Below are 27,662 nucleotides of genomic sequence, written 5' to 3'. Positions count from 1 at the left end.
TTTTTAGTACATTCACACATATGTGCAACCATCACTGGAGTCAATTTTAGAATATTTCTATCATCCTGAAAGGAAACCCCATACCCTTCAGCTACCCCCTTCCTGTCCTCCCATCCCCCAGCCCTAAGAAACCACAAATCTACCTTCTCTCTCTATAGATTTCTTGTTCTGGACATCTTATACAATGGAATCAGGCCATATTTATCCTTTTGTGTCTGGTCTCTTCGCTTAGCGTAGTAGTTCGAGGTTCATCTGTGTTGTGACATGTGCCAATACTTTGTCTCTTTTCGTGGCTGAATAATACTCTACCGTAGAAATATAACCACATTTTGTTCTCATGCATGTGTTGACGGACATTGGTGTTGTTCCCACCTTCTGGTTATTATGAACAGTGCTGCTGAGAACGTTGCGTAAGAGTCTGTGTGTGGCCGTATGTTTTCATAGCTCTCGGGCGTATACTCAGGAACTGAGTTTCCGGGTTACCGGAACATATGATAAACCATGTGATAAACATATGACAACCGTATGTTTAATCATTTGAGAAACGGCCAGACTGCTTTCCAAAGCACTGAATTCCCAACAGCAATGTGGGTTTTGATTCTCCAAATCCTTGTCGGCACTTGTATCGGTCTGACTTTTTGATTCCAGAAATCTTAGCGGGTACCAAGCGGTATCTTATTGTGCTTTTGATTTGTATTTCTCCAGTAACTAATGATGTTGAGCATCTTTTCGTGTGTTTTCTTGGTCCTTTATATATCTTCTTCAGATACATGTGTGTTCGCATCCTTTGCCCATACTTTAGTTGGGTTGTACGTCTTTCTATTGAATTGGAAGAGTTCTTTATATATTCTAGATACAAATGCTTTATCAGTAAACTTATTTGCAAATATTTTCACCCATTTTGTGGGCTGTCTTTTTGTTTTCTTGTCTGTGTCCCCGAAGGACAAGCCGTCCAATTTATCTTATCTGGTTGTTTGGGCTTTTGGTGTCCTGGCTAAGAATCCTTTGCCAAATCCAAAATTAATGAAGATTTAGCCGTATTTTTTTTTTCCTAAGAGCTTTATAGATTTAACTTTTACATTTAGTCCTCTGACCCATTTTGAGTTAATTTTTGTATACGATATGAGGTGGGGGCCCAGCTTCATTCTTTTGCATGTGGCTTATCCAGTTTTGTCCCAGCACCATTTGTCGAGAAGATATTCTTTCCCTACCTTGGCACACTTATTCAACATCAGTTGACCAAAGATGTGTGAGTTTATTTATGGATTCCTGGTTCTGTTTCATTGATCTGTATGTCTGTCCTTGGGCCAGTACCACACGGTCTTGGTTATTACCGATTTGTAGTAAGTTTTGAAATTGAGATGTGAGTCCTTATGTTGCCCTCCTTCAGGATTGTTCTGGCTATCCTGGGTCCTCTGCCATTCCATATGAAATTTATTTTTTTTTTTAGTTTTTATTTAGAGACAGGTGCACAAATGGGGACCAGCAGGTAGAAAGAGAGAATTCCAAGCAGGCCCCATGCTGTCAGTGTGGAGCCCGATGTGGGGCTCAAACCCACTAACCGTGAGATCGTGACCTGATCTGAAACCCAAGAGTTGGACACTTGGGTGCCACCCAGGGTGCCACCCAGGCACCCCCCCCACCCATATGAAATTTAGAATCAGCTTGTCAATTTCTGCAAAGAAGTAAGCTGGGATTCTGATGGGGGGATGTACTGAATCTCTAGATAAGTTCGGGGAGTGTTGCCATTTTAACGATGTTAAGTCTTCTGATCCATGAACATGGGATATTTCCCCAATTATTTAGATTTTCTTTTTTTTTTTCTACAATATTTTGTAGCTTTCCAAGTATAAGTTCTGTACTTCTTTTGTTAAATTCGTTCCTGTTCTATTCTTTTTCATGCTCTTGCTAATGGAATTGTTTTCTTTTTAAAAAAAATTTAAATGTTTATTTATTTTTGAGTGAGAGAAAGAGAGAGAGCAAGCAGGGGAGGGGCAGAGAGAGGGAGACGCAGAATCCAAACCAGGCTCCAGGCAGGCCCTGAGCCGTCAGCACAGAGCCCAACGCGGGGCTCGAACTCACAGACCGTGAGATCACGACCTGTGCCGAAGTCGGACGCTTAAACGACTGAGCCACCCAGGCGCCCCTGGAATTGTTTTCTTAATTTCATTTTTGGATTTTTCATTGCAAATGTATAGAAATACAGCTGAGCTTTGTATATTGATCTTATCTTATTAATGTAGTACATCATACCAATAAAATGAAAAGCAAAAATCAGCAATCTTGCTGAACTGTTCATTTTTTTAGTGGAACCTTTAGGATCTTCTATATATAAGGTAATGACATCTGCAAATAGAGATAGTTTTATGTCTTCTTTTCTAATCTCACACTTCTTTCTCTCGCCTTATTGTCCTGTTTAGAGCCTCCAATATACTGCTGAATAGCAATGGTCATGGTGGGCATCGTCTCACTCCTGATCATAGGGAGAAAGCATCCAGTTCTTTACCATTGACGATGATGTTAGCTGTGAGGTTTTTTTTTTGTTTGTTTTTTTTTTTTAATGTTCACTTTGTTTTATTTTTGAGAGAGAGCGAGCAGGGAAGGGGCAGAGAGAGAGAGAGAGGGAGAGAGACACAATTCCAAGCAGACTCTGCACGGTCAGCACAGAGCCCCACATGGGGCTCGAACCCATGAACCGTGAGATCGTGACCTGAGCCGAGATCAAAAGTCAGGTGCTTAACCGCTGAGCCACCCAGGCACCCTGGCTGTGAGGTGTTTATTTTTATTTTTTATTTTTTTTACAGATGACTCTAGTTCCCTTCTACTCCTGGATTCTTTAGTGTTTCTATTATGAAAGCATGTTGGATTTTGTCAAGTACTTTTTCTGCGTCACTTGAGAAAAGCCTGATTTTTGCTTTTTATTTTATTGATATGATGTACTACAGGCGTTGTTTTTCAGATGGTAAACCAACCTTGCATTCCTGAGATAAATCCCACTTGGTCATGACGTATAATTCTTTTTATTCTTTATGTTGCTGGATTTGGTATGCTAATATCTTGTTGATTTTTAGGGGGGGGTTGCATTCATGTCCATTAGGGCCGCTGATCTCTATCTTTCTTCTCTTGTGAAATTTGTCTGCTTTTTTTTTCAACGTTTATTTATTTTTGGGACAGAGAGAGACAGAGCATGAACGGGGGAGGGGCAGAGAGAGAGGGAGACACAGAATCGGAAACAGGCTCCAGGCTCCGAGCCATCAGCCCAGAGCCTGACGCGGGGCTCGAACTCACAGACCACGAGATCGTGACCTGGCTGAAGTCGGACGCTTAACCGACTGCGCCACCCAAAATTTGTCTGCTTTTGATGTCCAGGCCAGTACCTGCTTTATAGGACAAGTCGGGAAGTGTTCCCTCTTCTTCTGTTTTTTTGGATGAGTTTGTGAGAATTGGTATTGATTCTTGAAATGTTTATAGAGGTGGGCAGTGAAGCCCACCTGGGTCTGGGCTTTCCTGTGCGCGAGTAATATTTTGATTACGAATTCAAGCTCTTGCCTGCTTATAGGCATTTCGGATTGTCTCTTTCTTTCAGATCTTCCAGATTTTTCTGGAGTAGGTTTTGGTAGCGTATGTCTCTCTAGTGGCTTAGATCCTGATGATCATGTTCTTTGTGGCCTTTCAGTCCTTGTTGACATTGACTGAGTTCTCCCTACGTGCCAGGCATCTTTCTGTGCATTAGCTCATGCAGTTTTTATACACCGTTGATCAACTAGGTGGCGTTATTACCATCTCCACTCCACATATCTAGAAACTGAGGCAGAGAGAAGTTCACTAGTGGGTCAGGGTCACACAGCCAGGCAGTAGAGGGAACAGTAGAGCTAGGATTGGAGCCTGGGTGGGGGCGCCTGGGTGGCTCCGTCGGTTAAGCGTCTGACTTCGGCTCAGGTCACGATCTCGCGGTCTGTGGGTTCGAGCCCCGCGTCGGGCTCTGTGCTGACAGCTCAGGGCCTGGAGCCTGCTTCTGATTCTGTGTCTCCCTCTCTCTCTGACCCTCCCCCACTCATGCCCTGTCTCTCTCTGTCTCAAAAATAAATAAACATTAAAAAAAAAAAAAGGATTGGAGCCCGGGTGGTCTGGCCACACAGCCATCTATGCTGTCCCTCTCCCTGCTCTCCCGAGGCCCTTCTGTGTGCTAGAAGCTGGGAGGACAAGAATAGGTCAGGCCTGGTCATTGCCCAAGTCACCGCCCAGAGACCCCAGCCTACGAGAAGGAGGTATCTTATGTCTGACGTGAGCAAAGGGCTGGGGAAGTTCTATGTCTCCTCTCTCCCAAGTGCTCAGCAGAAGGGCCTCCCAGAGAACCTTAACCCAGGATGCTGGTGCCCCGCCCGGCACGAGTTTGGAGCCGGGGGATCGTGCCCAGTACGCCTGGATCCCCCAGGCCTCTGCAGTTAGCTCTCCCGGAGAGGAAGAGGCAGACCGCTTGGAGCGCAGTCGCTAGGCAGAAATCAGGAGCGACCAGACATCACTCCACATAATTATTTCTGCATAATGACTTCTGCTACTTGATTCAGTCTTGGGCGACGACTGTAATCTTTGTCTGTCACGGGAAAGCTGGCGGCCGGGGAGCCCCTGTGGCTTAGCGATAGAGCCAGGAGGAAATTTGCCATTTAAGTTCGCGGAGTGTTCCCAAGCGGCTGGGGAGCCAGAGCCCTCAAGGCCTCTGGACTGATGGACCCTCCTTCTGCTGGGAAGCCTGGTGTTGGAGCTGGCCCAGCCTCTGAGGGCATGCAGGCCCCAGGCTTTTGTCACGGCTTGGGGGAACGGAATGGCAGAGGTGACAGGGCGTGGCCAAGTCACAGGGCCGCTCAGCGGCAGAGGCCCGCCGGGACCAGACCTCGTCCCTGCTCTCCTGCCACCCAGTACTTTCCCCAGGAGAGCTGGCGCGTGTCCCAGTGGGACAGGAGGAACTGTGGTAGAAGGCGTCTGTGTGGACTGGAGATGTTCTCGTCTGGCATTCGGGGCACGGGGCTGGTCACCGAGCGCGTTGGCTGTTCAGGACTGACCCTGGGAGGCTGGAAATGGCGGGGCCTTTGTAGCCCACAGCGAGCTGACCTGCACCCAGGCGAGGTGTGGTGGCATTGATCACGCGGTGTGGCCGTGGTGTGTGTCCTGGAGGGCAGGGTCCCGCGGAGAGGGGTGTGGGCCGGGGGAGCGCCTACTCGGGCTCCAGAGCCCCCCTGACCGGCGGGGGCTTGCTCACTGCATTCCCACAGTCTCCTATAAGCCCCTGTAATTCATGAGGGCATCTGGAAAGCACAGAGCATGGATTTAGGGATTGGCGTTTGGGGCAGCCATCCTGCTTCGGCTCGTGGAACCGTGGCCAGGGTCCCTGAGTGTGTTTGCTCCTCTTGTCAACTGAGGGTTAGAATGGGCTTTCCCTGCCAGGACTGTTAAAAGGGCAGGGTCATAAAATGATGACTGGACACAAAGCTTCTAGCACATCCTGCTGCCAGCCGTTTACCGGGTTTCACAAAGGTGACCTTGGGGAGGACCTTTGACCCTCTCCGGGGCTTGACCTCCTTGAGTGTCAAAGCCGGCTTACCGAGCGCAAGATAACTTCGCTAAGATCGTCGATTTGAAAGTGTCTTTTAAAACTACGGGACGTGGGGCGCCTGGGTGGCTCAGTCGGTTGAGCGCCCAACTTCGTCTCCGGTCACGATCTCACGGTTCGTGGGTTCGAGCCCCGCGGCGGGCTCTGTGCTGACAGCTCGGAGCCTGGAGCCTGCTTCGGATTCTGTCTCCCTCTTTCTCTGCCCCTTCCCTGCTCACACGCTGTCTCAATCTCAAAAATAAATAAAGAATTTAAAAATATGGGGCGAGGCAAGCTCAGAGGACTTTTAGGGCAGTAAAACATCTCTGTATGATGCTGTAATGGTGGATATACATCATTATATCCTTGTCGAGACCCCCAGAGCGTCCACCGCCAAGAGTGAACCCTAATGTAAACTATGGATTGGGAGTGATAACGTGTGTTTGTGTGCGTTCACCATCTGTAATAAACATGCCCCGTCTGTAGTGGGGCTTGTTGATCGCAGGGAAGGCTGTGCGTGGGGGGCACAGGGGTGCCGGAACTCTGTGCTTTCTGCTCCAATTTGCTGTGAACATGAGACTGCTCTAAAAATAAAATAAAGTCTCTTTCGGGGTGCCTGCCTGGGTGGCTCAGTCGGTTAAGCTTCCGACTTCGGCTCAGGTCACGATCTCGCGGTCCGTGAGTTCGAGCCGCGCGTCGGGCTCTGGGCTGATGGCTCAGAGCCTGGAGCCTGCTTCCGATTCTGTGTCTCCCTCTCTCTCTGCCCCTTCCCTGTTCATGCTCTGTCTCTCTCTGTCTCAAAAATAAATAAAAAACGTTAAAAAAAATTTTTTAATAAAAAAAATAAAAATAAAGTCTCTTTTAACAAATTCACATTATATAATGAAATAAAGTATATACACAAAGTACCGTGTGTGTGTGTGTATGTGTGTGTGTGTGTGTGTGTGTGTGGTGCTCCCTAAAAGCACAGTGACCTTCCAGTGAGAATTTCTGATGGGAAGACGATGTATGGCTTTTCTCTTCCATGTCTTAAATCCCAGCCCTGAACTTAAATAATGTAATCGGCACGTACGTTCTGTATTGCTGCGGCAGGGTAGAATTTTAACGGAGCGAAGTGCACTCTGCTTTCAATAATGTCCACGTGATGAGTTTGGGGGCACTCACTGGTCAAACACCGATTATTTATTGAGCGCCTGTTGCGTACCGGCAGCACAGAAGTGAAGACAGTGCCTTCCCGCCCTCCTGGAGCTCACGGTCCATGGGGAGCAGATGCAGCCCTTTATTTCGCAGGAGCAAAGGAGCAAGGGGGCCCCCCCGGGTACCTGCACGGCCCGGGGGCCCTGTTTTCTGGGGGTGAAGGAGCTACTTGGCTCCGGTCCTCGGGACCACTGCAGTGAGGGCGTATAAACGGTGGCCATTGTAGGAGATGACCGTGTGTTCTGAGAAAATAGCCGAGAAACGTGTTTGGATCGGGAAGACAAATGGGCTGGCAGGTGCGGAGACAGCGTGAGAGGGCACTGGAGATCGAGAAGGAGCCAGCCGGGGGCGGGGAGGCCGTGTGGCCCCGGGTGTGAGAGCCCAGGACTGCCTGGGCTCCGTTCTTGCTCTGCCACAGTTTCCCCATCTGTACTAAGGTGATGCCCACCTCATAGGTTGATGGGAGGATTAAATCGGTTAGCGCAAATAGATGATGCACAGAAAACTTTTCGTACGGCACCTGGCAACGGGCAGTTGGTGGCCACGAGGATGTTATAATTACACTTCATCGTCATGTACAGGGTGCAGCCGAAAGGGGTGAAGGAGGAGGTCGGCCGTCAGTGAGCCACGCACGCAGGGTGTTTGGAATGTGCCAGAAACTGGTGGTGGCGGTGGAAGGCGGGGATTGGTCGGGGCGCCCAGGATGCCCGTGGCGCGTGGGCGTGTCTTCCTGTCGTGACCCTGTGACTCCGGGAACCGTTGGCTAGAGGTTGGCGATGCCATCTGACCTTTCTTGCGGGCAGGACGGGAGCTTGGCTGGTGGAGCCCCCGTGAGCCCACCCCGTGCGCACCCCTCAGGGCCCTTACGGTGACCCTGTGGGCCAGAGCGTCGGGTCGGGCCGCAGGCAGCGTGGTGACGGGCCGCAGTGACTCAGTGATGCAGCCAGAGCCCGAGCCCCGGGTGTGCAGACCACAGAGGCCGTGGCCAAGGGCCACACCCGGCGTTTGCGCCAGCTTGTGATAGCCGGTGACCTCACCCAAGGGGTGGCCGGGGTCCCACTGGGAGACTCGTCCCATCAGTATCGTGGGGACTTTCCTCCCTCCCAGTGCTCATGGCCCCTGGCCTCAGTGGCTCCCAGGAACCCAGGGCTTTCCTGTGCTTAGTGTGGGGCTTGCAAAAGCTATAGTTCCCCCCGGTAAGTGCACAGAAGCAACCGGAAAGGCAGTGGGCTCTGGGCCAGGGGTGTCTGCACCCTAAGTGACCTGTTGTTCCTCCCTTCCAGGGCATGGTCTAGCGGCCCAGACAAGGACGTGGAACCAGCCCCCGGAGTTTCTGGTCCCGGCTGTCTCCGCCTCCGCTTGGCCTTGGGTAAGTCACTTTGGGAGGCCACGTGGGTCTGGAAGCAGGTGAGGATGGGCGGGCGGGGAGGGGGGGGTTCTACCACTCCGTGGGGTCCTGCCTGCGGCTGGCGGACGGGGATTTCACCCAGCTCAGGGGGAGGAGCAGGGAAGACCAGAAGTTGGGGAGCAGGGGACAGCCTGCCCAGGACACCTGAGGTGGTCAGGAACCTGAGGCTTTGAGATGGAAAGAACCCACCCAGGTCCCGTGATCAGCTGGGCTCTGGCCCGAAGCTGGCCCGTCTTTCTCGTAGGTCCTTTGACCTCGGGTGCTTTGATTTGGGAATGTATCCAGTGACGGGAATAGGGCATTCCCGAAAGCTCCCACCTCCTAGGTCCTGCCCACCTCCCCCTCCCACAGAGGGGAAAGAGCTGCCTTCCCAGGGCCCCGGGGCCGAGCCTCCCCACCCCCACCTCCCTTCGCCCCCAGCCCTCCCCATGGTCCCACTGGGGCCTCTGAAAGCTTGGTGCAAACGCTGCCCCCTTCTCTGGCCCCACCTCTGTCCTTCCAGGCTTTTCCCTGCCCTCTCGTGGACTTCCCCCAGCCCCTCCACTCTGCCACCCTTCCCGCCTCCCCAAAAGACTGACCACGGGAACCCCTTTCTCGCTCACAGCCCCGTGATCCTCTTGTCCGTCAGCACGGCAAGGCCCTGACCAGGCCCGGCCCCCCAGACCCGGAGCCCAGCTGCTCTCCCCTCAGTCAGGGGGTCAAGTCCACAGTAATTAGCACGCCCTGCCGACTCTTGGTCTCTTCGAATCCACCACCCTCCTGGCCCCATCTCAGGCCACCGCCCGCTTTGGGTTCTAGGCAGGAGCCCGGGGAAGCAAAATGCCTGTAATGTTCGAACGCCGTCCTGACCCCAGGGCTGCACCTGTTACCTGTCCTCTGTCCTCTAGAGGCACTCTGGAGGGCTCCTGTGCCACCTGTTGGCTCCCCCGCCAGGAGGTGCGGGCTGGGCACTGAACAAGCCCTCCTCAGGGCCCAGGTCCCCGCTGCCTCTGCTGTGGCGTCTGTCGCTCTTGCTGGGCTCCGTGTTTGGCTCTGTTCCCGAGTGAGGAAGTAGGTGGTGAGGGGGAGAAAGGCCTCTGGCTTTGGGTGTGTGTCCTCCAGATCCTACTGGGTGCACTTAACAGCCTCCCCAAGTCCAAGTCTCCTCTGTAAGAGGATTAGTCACACCTCCCTCTTGGGGTGGTTGTAAGAGTGGAGGCCGGCGGGGGTGGGGGTTGGGGGGGAGCCTCAGCTGCCTCACAGCCCTTCTTCCTCTTCCTCCTCCCCGGCTTCTGGTAATTATGACAGTGTCTGTCATTAGTCATCGGCCCTGCCCTGCCCTGCCCACCCCAGTGCTGTGAGCACCAGTTGAGGCCAGGGGTGTGGGGTCTGTTGCCAAAGACAGAAGGAGGCAGCTCGGGGGAGGGGCCAGGCCCAGCCCGGGAGAGCCCACCTTCTAGATCCTAGAAGCATGTAATTCTCACCTTCCCACCCAGAAGGAATCCCCTTTAACGCTCAGCCGTGAGGCTAAGATTTGGACCCCAGACCTATTGAAGTGTGCGTATTTCCACCCTAATAAAGCCCCTTAAGGTTGCTGGGTGCCCAGCACGAGAGCCGGCGTGCCCGAGGGGGCAGCAAGGCCGGGAGGCAGGTGCCAGGCTGCTGCTTCCCTTTGAGCGGACGTGAGCGTTAGCAGGTCAGACCGGCAGACTCCCAGCAGCCCCCAAACGTTGTCGCTTTCAGACCAGGCCCAGACACCCCGCACTTCTCCTTGCTGACTGTCCCCCGGGGAAGCCCGCATCCCCTGGGTTGGGGGGGCTCCGCCTCGCTTGTGTGGATGTTGGGGGTGTGCCCTCTGCCTTGGTCTTCCTGAGGGAGGAGTGTTTCTCCCACCACCCTGCCCTTCCTTCTCTCATCCGTCCTGTTCCCCCTTGTGAACGTGCTCCCAGGGGTTGGGAGCGTGCTCCTGGGGGTTGGGACCGTGTTCCCAGGGATTGGGACGGTGCTTCCGGGGTTGGGACCGGAGCCCCAGGCGGGGCCTCTGCCTCAGGGGATAGATTAGTGTGGAAGGTGCTGCCTTCACCAGCTACCCCTCCTTCCTTCCTCAGCTCTATGGGAGCTGCAAGATGGGAGGGGGAAAATCTGGCTCTGTGCTCCCTGGACGTGGCCTGTGTGCAGGCACGCCTCGGAGACCCTGCAGATTCGGTTCCAGAGCACCGCAATAAGGCAAATATCCCAATAAAGCGAGTCAATGAATGTTGTGGTTTCCCAGTGCATGTAAAAGTTATGTTTGTACAATACTGTAGTCTACTGAGTGTGAAATAGCATTAAGTCTAAAAAAAAACCCACCAGTGTAGGGGCGCCTGGGTGGCGCAGTCGGTTAAGCATCCGACTTCAGCCAGGTCATGATCTCGCGGTCCGGGAGTTCGAGCCCCGCGTCGGGCTCTGGGCTGATGGCTCGGAGCCTGGAGCCTGTTTCCGATTCTGTGTCTCCCTCTCTCTCTGCCCCTCCCCCGTTCATGCTCTGTCTCTCTCTGTCCCAAAAATAAATAAACGTTGAAAAAAAATTTTTAAAAACCCACCAGTGTATATACCTTAATTTAAAAATACCGGGGCACCTGGGTGGCTCAGTCGGTTAAGCACCCGACTTCGGCTCAGGTCATGATCTCGAGGTCTGTGAGTTCGAGCCCCGCATCGGGCTCTGTGCTGACAGCTCAGAGCCTGGAGCCTGCTTCGGAGTCTGTGTCTCGCCCTCTCTCTGACCCTCCCCCACTTGCTCTCTTTCTCTTTCAGAAATAAATAAACGTTCAAAAAAATTAAAAGACTACTTCATTACTGGAGCCCCTGGGTGACTCAGTCGGTTAAGTGTCCGGCTCTTGATTTCAGCTCAGGTCATGATCTCACGGGTCGTGAGATTGAGCCCTGCGTGAGCTCTGCTATCAGCACAGAGCCTGCTGGAGATGCTCTCTCTACCTCTCTAAAAAAAAAACAAAACAAAACAAAACAAAACAAAAAAAACAAGAAAATATTGCTAAAAAAACGCTAATCATCCTCTAAGCTTTCGGGAAGTTGTAATCAGTGATCACTGATCACCGTAACAAATATCATAATAAGGAAGCAGTTTGTCCTTTAAGTAGTGACACGCCCCCCCCCCCCCGCCCCCGCAAAAATTTCATGGTTGCTGCTCACAGAGATTTGGTTCACCACAGTTCTTCTGGAAGATGTTAGGTTGACTGGGGCATGGAGATTTGGGATTTTGCAGAAGAGGACGGGAGAGCGTGATCCCGGGCTAACCTCCCCTCTGGGTGTTGGGCTTGTCGCCCCCCTAAAATGTTGCCTAGTCTGCGGGTTCCAGCTGGGTCCCGCGGAGAGCCGTTCTCCAGGCCTTTCTGAGGTAGCGGCCGCTGCAGTTTGGAGGCAGGACGCTAGGAAAGGGGAAATCCTTCCTGTGTTGCCAGTTGAGGGTTATTTTTACAGGGACTTGGGATGACTTTGCAATATCACTTCCCGTGGGCGTCCCCTTCACCCCTCAACCACAGGGGCAGACCCTGCATGACAAGCGTTGTGGGCAAATGCCGGGCAAATGTGCATGTGGGCATGCACCTGCGCGCGCGCGCGCGCACACACACACACACACACACACACACACACACACACACACACCGTGAGCCTGCAGACTTGGCTTGGCATTCTGATGGGGGCGGCTGTTGTCCTGGCCCGAATCAGCACTGCCAGCACCGGGCAGGAACTCACTGCCCGCCGGCATCTCTGAGCCTCTGCTGCGGGTCGGTCTCTCGTTGCGCCGTGGAGATGAAAGGCAGAGACAAATAGGAAGGGGGCCGTCCCTGCCAGTGAGTCTGTGCTCAGTGCCCAAACGGCGGGACACAGAGGGAGCCTCCGCAGTGAATGAATGGATGGGTGATCGAGCCATGTCCCCACGATCTCGCTGCTTGCTGGCACCTGGGCTGAGGCCCCCTGAGCCCGGTCTGAGCCCACACAGGGCCTCCCTTCTCCGCGACACAGGCGCCTCAGGGCGGCCCGCACCGATCCTCTCTTCCCAAGGCCCAGATTTCCGGATCAGCCCAGACTGCACTGTGGCCCCCTTGACGATTCCTGGACCTGACGGGCCGTATGTGCAGGTTTCTAGCTGAGAAGGACGCCCTGGGAACATACTTAACAAAGGTTTGCTCTGGTGGCTGTGCCTGGGGCCTCATAGCGTGTCCAGGAGACTGGCTCTTTCTCTGAAGTTAGAGACCATCTGGGTCGGAAAGTCACGGACGGGAAATTTGGAGGCCTGGAATGTCAGGATGATGGACTCGGTGGGCCGCAGATCACTGTGGAAGGGCTGGGCCTGGGGAGGACCTGGGGGCGGGGGGCGCGGTCTCAGCCGGACCTTCTGACCTCCCTCCCTGACTTGCTTCTTCTCCCCAAGTGCCAAGCACCGTGTCCTTCCTGTGTTTTACGCACCGTGCTAATCGGTTGTGGGCTTATTCCCAGCCGTGCCCTGGGTGAATGGAATTCAACGCTGTGTCCCCGGGGGTTGAGGGCAGGAAAGGACGTGGGCCGCAGCCCGAACACTCAAGTCTGCCGATTCCTCCCCAAACGCTGCCTTCTTTTGCGCCCCCTTATCCGTCCGGCACGGGAGCTCGGTGTCCGGCTAGTGTAGGAGCTGACTCGGCCTAGAAAAGAGGGAAGGCATTCGTGCCTTGCCTTCCCAACCAGACAACAAGCAGCATGAAAGCATCTTCTCCTTCTGCGTATCTCCAGCGCTTAGCGCTGTGTTTTTCGCCTGCTGCGTGCCCTGTGAGTGCAGGCTGATCGACACTGGCTGCGTGTGAGTTTGTACCTTGGTCCCAACTCTCCCTGCCCAATCTATGGCTTCTGGTGCTGTGATTTAAAGAGTGAAACCGGCAGGGGCACTTGGGTGGCTCGGTCGGTTGAGCGTCCGACTTCAGCTCAGGTCGTGATCTCATAGTCCGTGAGTTCAAGCCCCGCGTCGGGCTCGGTGCTGACAGCTCGGAGCCTGGAGCCTGCTTCGGATTCTGTGTCTCCCTCTCTCTCTCCGCCCCTCCCCTGCTCATGCTCTGTCTCTCTCTCGCTCAAAAGCGAATAAATCTAAAAAAAAAACCTTTTCTTTTAAAGAGTAAAAATGGCAAAGGGCAGCTTCTGTGAGCTGTCTGCACTCCTGATTATACACACACTCTCCAATGACAACCGAAGGCTGCAGCCGCCGTGGCCACCGAGGGGCAGCCGGGCCCGTCACCATTTGTGAGCCTCGTGTGTGTGCCGTTGATGTTGAGAATGACTTACTGTTTTTATTTCTTCCCAAAGACATTAAACACAGATCAAATAGCATATGAGATGATGATTCACTGGCAGATTCCTTCCAAGTTTAAAAACAAAAAAAAAAGAAAAAGAAAAAGAAAAAAATTTTGGGTTTAGTGAGCTGAGCCCCGAGTAGTATCAAACCAGCATTTGGTGGCAGCTGTGTCCCCAGGAGCTCTGCCGTGGGGAGGGACCTACATCCCAGCGAAGCGAGTGGACTTCCCAGCTGCTGCAGACGCGTCCACTGGGGCTCACACATGCCTTGGGGTCCACACAGCCCCAAGTCCTGATTCCCAGACAGGAAAGCAAGGCTGTGAGACACATGACCTTCCGGGCCTCTGACTCCGCTCCGAGGCTGGGAGTGAGCGCCGCGCTAATAACAATTAACTTCTCTGCTCCTACACATGCCGGCTTGCCTCCCTCACAGCACTGGGTCAGGCCTTACCCTTTTCCTGAAAACGAATTCAGAGGCACCTTTTCAGACGTTTTTTGACCCGGACTTGACAAATTTGAACTGCCCTTCGAGTCATTAGTCTGAATTCCTAGGATTTGATGGCATTTTTTTTCTTCTGCCCCCGAGCTGCCCCACCTCCCCACACCCTACCTTTGTTAATCTATCCACTGGTTCCATATTGTTCTGCACTGTTCAGTACTGTGATGTTATTGGTGCCATATGTTATATGGCTATTATGTCACTGCTCATGAAGGGGCCTCACGGCTCTGGAGGCCTGTCCCCAGCCTGCCCTGGCAGAGCGCGGCTCCGGCATGTTCTTCCCGGGAGGCTCACGGCGGCTCCCTGTTGACGTCCTCAGGTTCCCGTGTGCAGTGAGGTCCCGGTGTGCAGTCTAAACCGGGTGAGGGTCCAGACGTGGTGGAGGGAGGGAGGGAGTGAATGGTAAACGCGGCCCATGCTCTTTTCTCTAAGATAAGAACGAGCCCGGGAGGGAAGCCCTCGTGGTCCCGAACACTGATGTGCTGGAAAGGCCGTCGTCAGCACCCCCCACCCCTGCCCAACCAGGCCTGTGTTCTCCTCCACTGGGAGCCGGCGAACAGACTGAGGCTTTGGACAATCAGTTGGGGGGGGCAAGGGGGGGCACACCAGTATGGACGGCAGGGGGGGGGCGTGGTATATACATAATGTATGCGCCGTGGGGTGTGGAGGGGTGTGGTGTGGGGGTGTGTTGGGAGTGCACACCCTGTCCTGTGCAGATCTGAGCCGCCCAGCCTCCTCGGAACACTGGGGCTTGCTCTGGGCGAATTCCAGAACTCTCCTTCCGCACCTGCTGCTTCCCCGTCCTTGAGGGGCGCGTCCTGTGCGGAAACCGTCTCCTCCATGCACCACGGGCCCGAACCAGGCAGAAGCCACAACTGAGTCCCCGGGAGACACCTGGCCCGTAGAGAAGAGCCCAGCCTCTCCCTCAGGGGCTCCCCCTCCCCCCGGGGGGCTCACAGTGTCCCACGGCCGGCAGGGAAGGAGCAGCCCCCGCTGGGGCTCTGCCCGGCCGTCATAGGCCTGTCCCTTTCTTCTCATTTTCTCCGAAGAACAGGAGTTGGAATTTCACTGACCCGGACCCGCACCGGTTGTGTCTGGGCCGCTGGGATCCCGGGTTTTCATGCCCGGTGCTGGGCCCGCGGGCGCGAAGTGGCAGGCCGCCCACAAGCCCCGGCCGGCCTTGGCCTCGGCCTCGGCCTCCAGCCCGCTTCTGTTCGATATTGCAATTAAGCTCATTAAGCGCGTCACCCGTTCCTTTTCTCCTCCGAGCTGTGACGTTACCTCCCGGTATTTGTCGGATGCTTTCCAGTTGTCGGTCCTTTTGTACCCTTCAGTTTCCCATTATCTTCACGGCTCCCACAGCAGCGGGTACGGACTGTTCCTCGGGAAACTGAGGCCCAGAGAAGTTAGGAGAACAGCGGAGGCCGTAAGGGAGGCAGGGGAGCCCGGCAGGAGCCCAGGCTGGCTACTTTCTGCGCACCTGCTGCCCGGCGTGGCCCTTTTGTGCACGGCCACCTCCCACCGGGCATTCCGGTCCCGTGGACAGAGGAGCGCGCGGAGACCGGGCCTGGCCCAGGGCGCCCTCTGCCTCCCAAGAGCTTGCGCCGCTGACCCGGGTGTGCGGACACTGCCCCCGAGGATCCGTTTCCCTCCTGGGGGGTGTTGTCCGCCCTGGTGTTCCGACACCTGGCACAGAGGGGAAACGGAAACATTTGCCGGGGTGAGGGAACCAATCCAGAAATTTCACCGCCCACGCCAGCCCGGCGGTGAGCGGTCTGTCCCCATAAGCCTCAAAACTCACACAGGGATGGTCATACGTGGCAGTTTCGGCTTTCAGAAAAATCACACGGTCTTGTTGGTGATCCTGCCTAGAGTTCTTTTCCTGTTGTTAGCAGATTCTACAAGGGGGAGGATTGTTCTCTTGGGCCTTTCCTCTTCCTTCTCCCCTCTTCCTTCTTTCCCTAGAGGCTCATTTCTGTCTGTTCCACTAACCTACCTTCCTCCGCTGGGCAAGCAGTTCAAAGGGCTCCTCCCCGGGAGGCTCAAGTGGCGGTGACGTTGGGTCGAGGCGGGGGCGCCGCCACTCGGGTGACCCCCGCTGGAGGGCGGCAGTAAGGCCCCTGGGCCACCTACCGAGCTGGGGGCACGTTCGCGGGGGAGGGAGGAGATGGGCACCGGGTTGGTGAAGGGAGCCCCCGGCCTGACACACCCAAGGCGGGCCCTCTACTCTGCTGTGGCTGTGCCTGTGCCAGTAAATGGAACTTTCCGAGATACCGAGTCTGAATTATGGAATGTCCCTTCTTGGAGCTTGAGGCCCAAGCAAGAGAGCACTTTACCACCCTGTTCCATGATACGTTCCTTCCCGAATCCCGGATACTGGCGAAGTCACAAAATATTAGAGCAAGAGGGTCCTAGAAGAAACCCATTCACTCACTCGTCGGCTCATTCACTCGGGCATCGTGCCAGGCCCTTGGAACGACACATAACCATTATTTCAAATCTATTTATTAAGCGCCAGTCGTGTGCCAGGCCCTGTTCTGGGCAACAGGACAGGGGGTGGGGGGCCAATGTATTTGAGATGGCTTCCTTGGAGGAGGCACCCCCAAGAAGACGCAAAGACGTGGACGTTGAGGGGGTACGCCTTGAGACCAGGCGTAGGGAACAGCAAAGGCAAAGGCCTTGGGGCCAGAACATGGTTTGGCATGAACGAAGTATTCTCTTTCCTCAATAAGCTCACAATCTAATGAAGGAAGGACACAAGGAAACGGTGTTGCACAAGCTGAGGTCATATTAGAAACAGGTTAAAAAATGGGAAGGGGGTGCAGAGGGAAGAGCAATTTTCGGGGCCCAGGACATACATCCCTGAATAAGGAGCGTCTGAGTTGGGCTTTGCTGGTTGAGTAGAAGTTTGCTGGGCAGCCGAGGCCATGAAGCAGTGTTTTCGGAGGCACACGGTATATAGGGAGGGACACACACAGTTCCTCTTCCTGTTGCATGAGCAGCTTCTTCGAGGGACAGAACATTCTCTTGGGGATTTTTCTCTCCTTTCCCCCATTTCTCCCCCCCCCCCCCACCCCACCCCGCCCCGTCTCCCAGCCCTCATTTAGGGCATTCCAATCTCGGCTAAGTGGAAAGGAAGGTTCAGGACCGGAAGGGGAGTTCTCTGCCTTGGCCAGCTCCCTCCCTCCCTCCCTCCTTTTATTTTTTAAAGCTTTAGGAAGTCCTGGGGAGTTAAGCTGCTGGTGATGGGTACAGAAGTCAGGAGGGCTTTTGGTTCTCAATCAAGTTCAGTTCTCAATCAAGGTCACGGGTCTGGAGCCCATCCAGCTGGTAAAACTGGATGTAGCAGGTTTTCAGGAAGTCCTCTGAAACTGAGCTCCTGGAAGTCAGTGAGCTCAGTCTGGATCTGGGCACACCGTGTTAACTGTCCGCTCCCAAGGGTGCCTGTCACTGACCGCCTCTTCCCCCAGATGTGGCCCAGGGGCTTCTGTTCTCCCCGAAGTGGAGGAGGACCACCCCCTTTCTGCCGCTCCGTCACCTGAAGGACCTAGGTAGGCCAGCATTGCAGCTGGCCTCTAGCAGAGGTCTTGAAACTTGCGGGACTCGCTTGTGTCCCTGTGAGCGAGATGTGAATGCCGTGGGCGCCCTTTCTTTTGTGGGCACCTAGGAGTGAAACAAACAGCCCCCTCCCAGCTGGGTGGCAGTTTGCAATGGGCCTGTAAACAGGGTGCTAACGGGCTTCAAGGGTTCTTGTTTGGTGGCCCCAGATCTCCTGTCCCAAGCGGCTACCCAGTGATGGCAGCCACTAGAAATACAGAATCGGCCACATTCATGTGTAATGTTAACGTTCCTGGTAGGCCACGTTAAAAACGTAAAAAGGAACAGATGAGATTCACGTTACCAACATGATTCATTTAACTCACGATATCTCAGACGGTCTGGTTTGTCATTCCACATGTAATCGGGATAGGAAAATGACTCTGAGATATTTTACATTATTTTTTATGTATTAAGTTGTCAGAACCCAGTGTGTATTTGATACTCTCAGGGCACATATACGAATTCAGACGGGCCACATCTTACGTGCTCAATAGGCACATGTGGCTGGTGGTTACATTGTTGGACGTGTCTCGCTTATAGACAGAGAGACTGAGCGCCCCCGCCCCGCGACATGGAGGTGGCTTGGTGTGGGGGGCGGGGTCGGGAAGGCGGGGTCTCCATTTCGGTCCGAGGATCCTGCCTGCCTGCGCCCTCTAGCGTCCGCCCGGCCGCGTTGCAGCCTGGGCCGCCCCAAAGCGCGCCGTTCCCTTGCTTTGGTTCTGACAGCGGTCACAGACCCCTTGGGACAGGACTGGCCCCTCCCCAGAGCAGCTGCGCTAGAAGCCAAGGCCGCATGCGGCTTGCCTCTGACCCGCTTACTTGGAGACAAGAAGGATGGATTCTCGGCATTAGCCCGTTTGTTAATGGGTCACCAGGACAAAGAACCAGGTCTTATGCTGCATGGGAAACGGCACAAATCGCCTGTTTTCTGCTTGTCCCTCCAGCCCCTGCTTTCCTGCTCTACCCCAGACAGAGGAAGCAGTCATCCCCAAAAGCCCTCTGGTCCCTTGAAGTTCAGACTCGCAGCAGACGCCCTCCCAGCCTCACACCGAGCGTTGGCCTTTTGTAAGGACTTGGTTCCTCCAGCCTTTCCCGGCTGTCTCTCTCCAAGTGTTTGTAAATCTGCGTGGCCCAGTGAGCTCTGGAGATCTCACTTGATGAAAGCATTTTAAAGCAATGGATGAAATGTGACCCACGCCACCAGCCAGTGTGGAGCTGTGATTAATGGCACATTCGAGCCCTTGGTTCCCAAGAGCCTCACCAGGCGGTTGGTAGAACTCTGCCATTAAAAAGGCTTTAATTTGCTGGCAGGACCTACTTCGGGTTAAATATTTTCCTAGGGTTCCCCAGCCACATGCGTGCTTTTTTTTTTTTAATTTAGCACATTAAAAACAATAGCAGAGTCACTGAGAGCCAGAGAGATGGGCGTAAGCGCTACATTAACCCCCTCCCCGTTCCTTCATTACTGTGAATTAAAATGTCATCTTTGACATACTCGAAAGGCCGTTGCCTGTCTGATCCAAGCCCTGCGTGGCCACGAGGCTTTTCAAGCCAAGTGAGCGGTGGCTCTGATCCCAAATTGATCACCCTTCCTGGCACGTCCGTTCTTCACCCCATCCATCAGTGGAGAGGAGAGTGAGATTTTCTGGTCTACCGATGAGGGCTGGGTGCTTGTTTGCCTGGCCACCGGGGCCGGGGGAGGGAGGGGACGTTGCTGCTGGGAAGTGGGGGTGATGGCTTTGTCTTTGCAGTAACGCTGGCTTTTTGTCGTCTGTCTTTCCAGCCGGCCAGTCGTCAATAAGGTTGGTGCCTTGGCTTAATTAGTAAGAGAGAGATCACCGTGCATGCAGGGTTCCGCTGTCCCTGGTCCCTGCGAGGCCGCTTGCTTTGGGCCGAGAGCCCCCAGGAGAGAGCTAAAACGAGGCTCTTGGTATTAACCGTTTCGTCCGAGTCTTTGGTAAGCACATGTGAGCCGGTCCAGTGAGGGACTGGCAGTGCACGGGGAGATTTATTTCGTATTCATGGGCTTACTTCATGGCGGAGTGGATGCCAGCCGGGGGCACCGTGGCGGTCTCCATCACCGCCCATGGACCTGAGCAATGAAAGGGCCCGGGGAAGGTCACAGACAAGCACGTGCCCCATGGAAGCCTCACTTCTTTGTCTCTAAGACGGAGATGACGTTGCCTTCTCCCGGCCTGGCCAAGCATGACCCCCACCTTCCCAGTGCCCTGGTATCTGGTGTGTGCTCCCTAGAGGTGGCCTGAGTTTGTTTGTTTACATTTATTTATTTTTGAGAGAGAGAGAGAGAGAGAGAGGAGAATGCAAGCAGGGGAAGGGCAGAGAGAAGGAGACAGAGGATCCAAAGCAGGTTCCTCGCTGTGAGTGCAGAGCCCGATACGGGGCTTGAACTCACGAACCGTCAGGTCATGACCTGAGCCGAAATCAAGAGTCGGCCGCTTAACTGACTGAGCCACCCAGGTGCCGCGAGGTGGCCTAAGTTTTGATTCCACATGCTGTCTTCCTAGGCAAACTGTCTTGTCCCCTCCATGGAAAAGGAGTGATTCCTCCCTGGAGCATCCCCCCCGCCCCGTCATGTTACATCTTGTGCCCCATCCATAGGTGCCTGTGCTGTAAGCAGCCCAGAGCTCTGAGAACCAGGGTGCACATTCAGAGGGCCGGATGGGCTGGAACAGACCGCACGCACACCCCCCCGTGCACCCAGCCTGGCACCAGGCCCCGAGAACAGCCTGAGAGCCGAGGCGGCCTGCACTCCTGGGCTTGGGATCTGGGGGAGCAGAGCACCGGCTGGTGGACACGTGTGGGCAAGCATCCCCGCAATTAAATGGCTCAGGACACGGTGTGGGGTGTGATGAGGCACACAGATCTGTAGACCACACGTTTCCAGATTCCTCCAGGGAATCCTGTACCTACCACCTTCCCGGACTCGATGCCTTTCTTCAGAGAGGGTCACCTCTTGGGAGGAGAGCCGTCCCTACCTCAGCTCCAGGCACAGGAATCTTCGGCCTGGGCCTCTAGACCCAGGGGTCTTAGACTATCAGAGCGGGAAGGAGCCCTAGTCCTGGAAGGAGGCCCCCCTCACACCACACTGTCGTGATACTCAGGAAGCACATGGAGAAGGAGGGGCTGGGAGTCCGGATTCTCAGTCTTGTGCGTCACCCGAAGGCGACACACTGGGGAAGGGTCTGGCCAAGCACGAAGTTGCTCCCCAGGCACATCACCGTGCCCTCTGCCTGTGACCTTCTAGCTTTGGGTTGACCGACCTCGTCCCTCTCCCGGATCTGGTACCTTCCTTTCCATAAATACCTGTTACCTCGGGCAGAGGAGGTGCGAGGAATTTGGCGTTTCTGTGGGGTCTGTGAGTGTATACGTCACACACGCGTTCTGAGGCAAACTGATAGCGTTCGGAGGGGCGATTTGGTGTTCAGGGAGGTGAGTGGGTCCTAAAGGGACCCATCCTGAGCCCCCAGAGCCTCGTACTTCACAGAAGCCTGCTTGTTTCCCTGGTGAAAAGGGCAGGGTTGCTAATCAGGGCAAAGGATGTGCCATTAACGACCCAAGGTGGCTGTTTGTGACCGTGTTGCCCTGCCCGGGACCCGCCTCCCCCGGGCTGCCCGCAGTGAGATGTGGGGCCTGAGCCGAGTGCTGCCTTCGCCTCCCGGGCCTCTAGGGCTGGTTCCCCGCTGGTAAGGTGGGACTGATCTACGCGAAGGGTCTGACACTAAGCCAACTGTCCCACAGTCCACGGACCTTCTGGTTGTCCCTGCTGCTGGTGCTCAGGAGTGAGGTTGGGGGAACCGCACGGTGCCCGGCACGGGGTTCTGCCCCACTGTTGTTGCTCAGGTCAGTGCCCAGGGACAGCTGTCTTAGTGTCCCAGGGCTTTCGTAACAAAGTAACAAGGACCGGGCAGCTTCAAGAGCAGGAATTGATTTTCTCACGGCCCCAGAGGCCAGAAGTCTGAGATCAAGGTGTTAGCAGGTTCAGTTCCTTCCGAGGCCTCTCCTTGGCTTGGAGACGGCTGTCTTGCTGTGACCTCACGCGGCCTTCCCTCCGTCTGTGTCCCAAGCCCCTCTTGTAAGGACACCGGGCAGATTGGATTAGGACGCACCCCAGTGACCTCATTTTGCCTTAATTATCTCTTAAAGGCCCGGTCTCGGAATACAGTCACATTCCCAGGTGAATTCGGGTCACACGGGTCTAGAGCAGCGGCTGTCCCGTCCTGCTCGCGCTGGTCCTCCCTGGCCACACACCGCATTACGCCGTCCCCTGTGAGGACGTCAGGGGCGGGGGAAGCGAGGGAAGCAGGTGCAGACGAAGCCACCCGAGGTGCCGCCCGCTGTGCGTGTGGCGGGGGGAGGCCCGTATTCTCCACCCTCCGGACGCTGGCCGGGAGACCTCCCCAGTTCACAAGGAGCATGGAAAAGGTTTAACAGCAGCTGAACTGATGAGGGAAATGGAAGATGAGCCCTTTTTCAAGCACAGGTAACACCGGGTCGGAAGTGTGTGAAGTCTTGGCCGGGGGGGTAGGTCACGGCTGGGAGCCCTGGGTCGGGTGCTGCTCCGAGGCCCATCACCCATCTCCTTGCTCTGCAGACACAGAGAGGTGGGGCTGCCTTGGAGAAGCCACCCAGTGAGTCACCCCACCCTGGGAGTCGCAGGCGACCTGCCGGGCCACCGGCCTAAAAGTTCTGCAGTCCAGAGTTTGCTGTTCAGAAGTCCTGAGTGACAGGATATGGAGGAGGCCGGGAGGCTGTTTAAACAGAATGGACAGGGGCGCCTGGGCGGCTCAGTCGGTTAAGCGGCCGACTTCGGCTCAGGTCACAATCTCGCGGTCCAGGAGTTCGAGCCCCGCGTCGGGCTCTGTGCTGACAGCTCGGACCCCGGAGCCTGCTCCAGATTCTGGGTCTCCCTCTCTCTCTCTGACCCTCCCCCCCCTTCATGCCCTGTCTCTCTCTGTCTCAAAAATAAATAAACGTTAAAAAAATTTTTTTTAATTAAAAAAACAGAACGGACAGAGGCAGGCGTGCGGTGAGCAGGTTACTAAAGGGATCCTGACGGGAGGAGGGAGAATTCGCTGGGGACAGCACAGAGGGCGTCCACAGCTCTGAGCTCCGAGGGCCCTGCCTGCTGCCCGGTTTGCCCGCTCGGTGGCTGGTGTAGCTTCATCAGAGTCACCCTCGGGGGCCCCCACGTGGCACCAGGGGCCTCCCGGACTCGAGTTTCCCCCGTGCGTGTGCGCGTGCGTGTGCGAGAACACGGCACCCAGGAGGCCGGCGTGGGCAAGAGGCGCCTCAGTGAGGGGACCAGCCTCAGGGGACGGGTGTCGGGGTCACACCCGGGGCTGCCTGGATCTGGTGCCCGCCGTGGAGTGCCAGGCGAGCCCGTGGATGGACAGATGGACGGGCAGAGAAGGATGGGCACCTGGCCCGAGGCCCAGGCGGCTTCTCCTGTGCCCTCAGCTCCCATCCTTGGGTCTGGTGGGCAAGGGGCTTCATCTGTGGGGCTGAGGGGCACCTGACCCAGCAGAGCCATGCACATGCGCCCCCCCTGGCGTCTGTCAGCTCGGGTTGCCCTAACAAGGTCCCACAGACCAGGCAGCTTAAACAGCAGGAACGTATTCCCTCACAGCCCTGGAGGCTGGGAGTCAAGGTGTGGGCAGGGGCCTCTGAAGGCTGTAGGGAAGCATCTGTTCTGGCTTCTGGAAACCTCCGGTGTTCCTGGGCTTGTGGATGGCTCTGTCTTCTCCGCATGGCTTCCTTCTGTACTGTCTGTATCCAACTGTCACCTTTTTCTAAGGACACCCCAATAACCTCATCCTAACTTCCTACGTCCCCGTTTCCAAATAATGTTATATTCACAGGTCCTAGGGCTTAAAACCTCAACATCTTTTTTGGTTTGTTTGTTTGTTTGTTTGTTTGTTTGTTTGTTTGTTTGTTTTGTTGGGGGAGTCAACCATAACGTGAGGGCGCCTGAGGAGACAGACCTGCCACGCTGAGCCGTCCCGGGCATCCTGCGCTCACAGTTCTGGGGCACGGGGCCCTGCCCGCCCCGCAGGGCTCTCTGGGCACAGAGCCATCCTGGTGTGCCGTCATCAGGCCCTCCAGGGTGACACCTGGAAGGACCCGGGAGCTCGTGTGGCTGGGGCCCCAAGAGCGATCGTAAAAAATGCAGAATCCAGAGGGAGCCCACATCTCCAAAGCTGGCTTAGAGCTTTTTCCAACAGGACAGAGATGTTAACGGATGTCTTGACTGTCTGTCTTTCTTCTGTCAGACATTTTTGTGTCTGATGTTTCGATTTTCACTTTTTTTTTTTTTTTAACGTAGAAACCACAACGGTCGTGGAAAACATCTGAATTTCCAAAAGGACCGGAAGTCAGCTATATGTTAACACCCGAACTTTTGGGGGGCCTCCCAGAGCGTGCTAGGAGGCCCACACCACCCCAATCCCTGGGGTGGGTCAGAGAGCTGGCCAGTGGAGGCACGGGAGATCCCCCATCTGGACCCTGTGGCCTCGTTCTAGAACGCACTGCAATTGGCGAGGTGACCTCATGGTGGACTCGGGTGGGGCAGAAGCAGATCCCCCTGCATTGGTCCTGTCCTTGACATTGGTTCTCCTAACCAGGAAACAGACAGCCAACTTACTCAGGCACTTGCCGGTGTCCACTTTTTAGGGTCAACCTGTAGGTAAGAAAACAGAAAGAGACTGTAAACCCTGACTCTGTCAAAATACCAGTGCCCACGACAGAAGCTGATAAGGAAGGAAGGAACGGCGGGGCTGATAGCTTGATCTTGTGGAGAGAGAACCAAGAGTCAAGGTGCTTGACCAAGAAATAGAGATTTGGTTATTTTTATTTTTGTATATTTAGCTTTCGGATAGAAAACACACGCACAGAGTTTGGCATTTAAAAATTTTCTGCAAAAGGATTTACGGTAAAAACTCCCTGTCCGACTCTTGGCCGTCAGCCGTCTCTCTCTGGCCAGTGTTATGTCCTAAATAGGTCCTTCCAGACGCAGAAACATGCTCACAAATAGTGTTTTCTTTTTTCACAAATGGTAGCAAACTACGTAGCTGCTCTGAACTTTCTCCTTTCACTTAAAAATGCATCTTGAGGGGCGCCTGGGCGGCTCAGTCAGTTAAGCGTCCGACTTCGGCTCAGGTCACGATCTCATGGTTTGTGAATTGGAGCCCACGTCGGGCTCTGTGCTGACAGCTCGGAGCCTGGAGCCTGCTTTGGATTCTGCGTCTCCCTCTCTCTCTGCCCCTTGCCCCGCTCACTCCCTGTCTCTCTCTGTTTCAAAAACAAATAAACATTAAAAAAAATTTTTTTTAACGCGTCTTGATCGCTGCTTCTCAGTACGTGATGACGGAGGCCCGGGTTATTATTACAGACAACGGCTCAGGAAGCAGCAGGGTGCACGGGCTGTTCGCACAGGTCGAAGTATCTTTAGCGACGTTCCTCAAAATGGGATCGCTGGGTGTTTGCAGTTTTGAAAGACATTGCCAAACCGCCCTCCATAGGAGTTAGGAAGGGAACTTGAAGTGTATAATTTAGAGTTATAAAGATAACAAGTAAAAACAGGGATATGTGTCATAAAAATAAAGCCCAGGAGGGGACGAAGGAGGAAATGCCGGGGAGACGAGATGAACCACATCTGTTACCCTTCCTGATGGGGATTCGGTGCATACTGTTCAGAGCTTACAAACACACACGCCGTTCAGAGTGGTCCCCTCTGGGACTGGGGCAGGAGACATCTTCCTCTCACTGTGTTTTCCGACGTGCTCGAAAAACGATGAAGCCATGTTCATGTGTTACTGCCAGAGGCAGACAGCTGTATCCGTGTCTAATAGTGACACCACCCCAGGACCAGTCTTCTGTGCAGGCTGGGTGGGATACCGCTGTGGGGAGCAGGTTCTGTGCTCCCACGGGTGCCTGGTCGCTTACGGGTGACATTTGAGAATCGAGGACTGTCCCAGGCGCCTTCTGGTTCCACCCCGCCCCCTGCCCCCTGTCCCCGGGAGTTTCTCAGAGGCAAAACAGAGAGGGGACGCCTGAAAAGTTTCTGGACACCTGTTCTGAGGGGAAAGCTGGAAGGTGGTGCCTGAGAGAGGACAGAAAGAACTATTCAGACCCCAGGGTCCGGGGGGTGCGCTCCACATGGCAGGACCTTCGTCAGGAGGGTGAGGACCGAATCCTCAACTCTTGTACAGACCCAGTGGACCCCTGATAGGCGCCTCATTCCGCCGATTTTAAGTTGCGTTCCCCCCCTACACACACACACACACACACACACACACACACACACACACACACACAGAGTCATTTCCACATTCTGGAAGTCAGAATGTGCCTTTCGCTGCAAGCGTGGGGCAGCTCGGCTTTGCCAGGGGTGCGGGACTCATGGTCCACCTTCCTGCAGGGTGTCCTAGACGGGCCGAGACCTCCCACGCACGGCGGTGGCCTCTCCAGCCCTCCGAGCGCGACACGCAGGGGGACACTGCACGGTGGCTGCAGGCGGCGGTGGGGGGGGGCGGGGGAACGGGCCCCGGGTGCCCCCAGCTGATGGCCCTGTCTTGCAGGTGTAGCCGCCGGCCACCATGGGCAAGCACAACAGCAAACTGCGGCCCGAGGTGCTGCAGGACCTGCGTGAGAACACGGAGTTCACCGACCACGAGCTGCAGGAGTGGTACAAGGGCTTCCTCAAGGACTGCCCCACCGGCCACCTGACCGTGGACGAGTTCAAGAAGATCTACGCCAACTTCTTCCCCTACGGCGACGCCTCCAAGTTCGCCGAGCACGTCTTCCGCACCTTCGACACCAACGGGGACGGCACCATCGACTTCCGGGAGTTCATCATCGCGCTGAGCGTCACCTCGCGGGGCAAGCTGGAGCAGAAGCTCAAGTGGGCCTTCAGCATGTACGACCTGGACGGCAACGGCTACATCAGCCGCAGCGAGATGCTGGAGATCGTGCAGGTACGGCTCCGCGCCGCGCCGGGCCCGCCCCCCACCACGCGTGTGGCGGTCACCGCGGCGTCGGTTCGTTCTCCGCCGGGGCGCCCCCTCCCCCACCCCGCACCGTGCGCTATTGAAGGTGCCCGGCTGTCACCTAACCGGGCGGGGCCTTGCGATAGGAATGCTAAGAGCCCGGGTTTCTCGATCACTTGCTTGTATGCGTCAGGCCCGGGGCCTAAGGGCTCTGATCTGTTTCTTCGCGACCCTGTGCGCCAGCGCCCTTCTCTGCGTTTCACAAAATCTGAGCCTCGGAGAGGTGATGCCCTAAGAAAGAACAGAGCTGAAAATTAACAATTGAGGGGTCCCTTGATACTTGCGGAAGGCGCCTGCTAGGAGACCTTTTCGAATCCCCGTATTCGAGAATGCAACCGGCAGCTTGTAATGTCCCCGGGAACGCGCGGTTGTAAAGCAGAGCCGAAGCGTTAGTGGCCCCGGAATAAGTCAGACGCAGGAGGAACGCCTCTTCATGAGACCTTCTCGCCTCCCCTTCGCGCCTGTCAGGAGCTCTGGCAGGTGAGGCTGTTTTCCAGAAAGAAACCAAGTTTTGTTCACTCCGCCAGAGGGACCCCGGAGCTGCTCCTTCCTGGTGCCCCCCTGTGCCCCCTCTCCTGGAGCCTGGGGGAGCCGGTTCTAGAATTCCTCAGAAGAGGCGTTCTCTACATGGAAGGAAGCAGCTTCTTGGCTCAGGAACGAAGTCTTGAGCAAAGAGCATCAAACCCGCCACGAGTGGCCTGATCAACCCATGTCTCAAATAGGTGGTTTTCACAAAGAATAAATCGACACAGGTTTGGGGAACTCTGTGGTCCATTCGTCGCTTCCGGTCCGTAGCTATAAGGGGTGGCAGAAGTAAGAAATCTGCCTCCCTGGAATGTCTTCATCCCGCCCTCCCCGTCAGCCCTTTGGCAACCAGGCATGCCCTTCCCCTGTCCCCTCGCATAGCTCCTCAGCTAGCCAGGTGGGATACCCATCCCTACACCTTTCGCAGAACGGACTGGTGTTTTGAATTTAAGAAAAAAAAAAAAATTGTTTCATGTTTATTTT

At 55.2% G+C, this 27,662-nt stretch overlaps 1 protein-coding gene across 1 annotated transcript in view; it reads left to right on the top strand.

Annotated features, from left to right (window-relative positions):
* The window catches only part of HPCAL1 (hippocalcin like 1), a 106,012-nt gene that overhangs the window by 73,346 nt on the left and 5,004 nt on the right, over nt 1-27,662 (top strand). The window contains exons 2-3 of the mRNA XM_003984505.5: nt 8,068-8,153; nt 26,187-26,582. Of these exons, the coding sequence (XP_003984554.2) occupies nt 26,205-26,582 (378 nt within the window). The 5' untranslated portion in view covers nt 8,068-8,153; nt 26,187-26,204. The remainder of the gene's footprint in view (nt 1-8,067; nt 8,154-26,186; nt 26,583-27,662) is intronic.

The sequence above is a fragment of the Felis catus genome, chromosome A3, assembly GCF_018350175.1.
Source record: "Felis catus isolate Fca126 chromosome A3, F.catus_Fca126_mat1.0, whole genome shotgun sequence".
Taxonomy (NCBI): Eukaryota; Metazoa; Chordata; class Mammalia; order Carnivora; family Felidae; genus Felis; species Felis catus.
This window is presented reverse-complemented; position numbering and strand designations above follow the sequence as displayed.